Source organism: Egretta garzetta, unplaced genomic scaffold (assembly GCF_000687185.1).
Source record: "Egretta garzetta isolate BGI_Z169 unplaced genomic scaffold, ASM68718v1 scaffold1846, whole genome shotgun sequence".
NCBI lineage: Eukaryota > Metazoa > Chordata > Aves > Pelecaniformes > Ardeidae > Egretta > Egretta garzetta.
This window is the reverse complement of record NW_009260044.1, coordinates 1-1023: the sequence shown is the minus strand read 5'-3', so window position 1 is coordinate 1023 and position 1023 is coordinate 1. Positions and strand designations below refer to the sequence as shown.

Genomic DNA, 1023 nt, shown 5'->3' with positions numbered 1-1023 from the left:
CCCCCTCCCCGCCTCCTCCTCCTTCACCAGATAGTGTAGCCGCCGTCTGAGCCTCCCAGGAAGAAGTTTCCCTTCCGTTGCGTCACCAAGACGTTGGCTCCCTGCATGACGGCCAGCTGGGCGGCGTTGGGGGGACAGCCGGGAGGGGGGGGCTGGAAGGCAGAGAAGAGGAGAGGTGGGAGGGGAGCTGAGGTCGGTGCCACCACGGGAGCTGGCACAAAGCCACCAGGGGTGGCAGGGACCCAGAACCCTCCCAACCGATGGCCACGCCGCTTGCTACCCAGCAAAGATCGAGCGAGAGTCCCGGAGCTGATGGGGAACGCTCGGTTCCTCGTCCCTGCCCTCTCTTTTCAGAGCCCATGCGGCTGAGCCGGGCTTTTTGCCCACGCAGAGGAGCCGGCGAGCTGGGGACCGCGACCTCCACGTGGCCACGAGCCACAGCTGGAAAGCCCGGGCAAGCAGGAGCCTCCCCCAGCTCCACCGTAGCATGGGAAGAGGCCAAGTCTGCGCACGGGGCCAGGGAAAGTCAGGTGGCCAAGCAGCCCCCCTAACTTGCCCCTCCCCAAAGCGCATTACAGCATGGCCCCCACCGGGCCAAAGCGCGGCTAGCGCTGGCCACGCCATGGTTCTGCTATGAGCCAGAACCTCCTGCGTGGCTCCAGAGCCGCAGGCTGGCCAGAGATGGCAAACCTCGGCACGAAAGCAGGAGCCCACTCTTCTCCCGAACGACGGACCGGGTAAGGAACGCGCTTTTCTCAGCAACCGCCTCCCCCCACGACCGCCCGCGGGCCTCTAGCGCGGAAGCAGGTCGGGTTTGGAGGGTGCACTGATACTTACAGGGATGCTGGGGGTTCCTCCAGCCCCAAACCTTGCTCCAGCATCAAAGCCACCTTCAACGAGGACCGTCGAGCCCGGAGGATAAACCGGCCCCACGGGGTAATAGGCCATGGGGACCGACGAGCCGATCGGCCCCACGGCCACAGACTGGGCCACGGGCAGGGAGACGGAAGCGCCCGGGGACGC

At 66.5% G+C, this 1023-nt stretch overlaps 1 protein-coding gene across 1 annotated transcript; it reads right to left on the bottom strand.

Annotated features, from left to right (window-relative positions):
* Window positions 1-6: 6 nt before the first annotated feature.
* On the bottom strand, window positions 7-1017 carry DAZAP2 (DAZ associated protein 2; the record flags this gene model as incomplete). The annotated part of the gene is made up of 2 exons (XM_009641056.2): window positions 7-152; window positions 838-1017. Coding segments are annotated over 2 exons (309 nt in total), but the record flags the coding sequence as incomplete, so codon positions are not given.
* Between the last annotated feature and the right edge of the window lie 6 nt (window positions 1018-1023).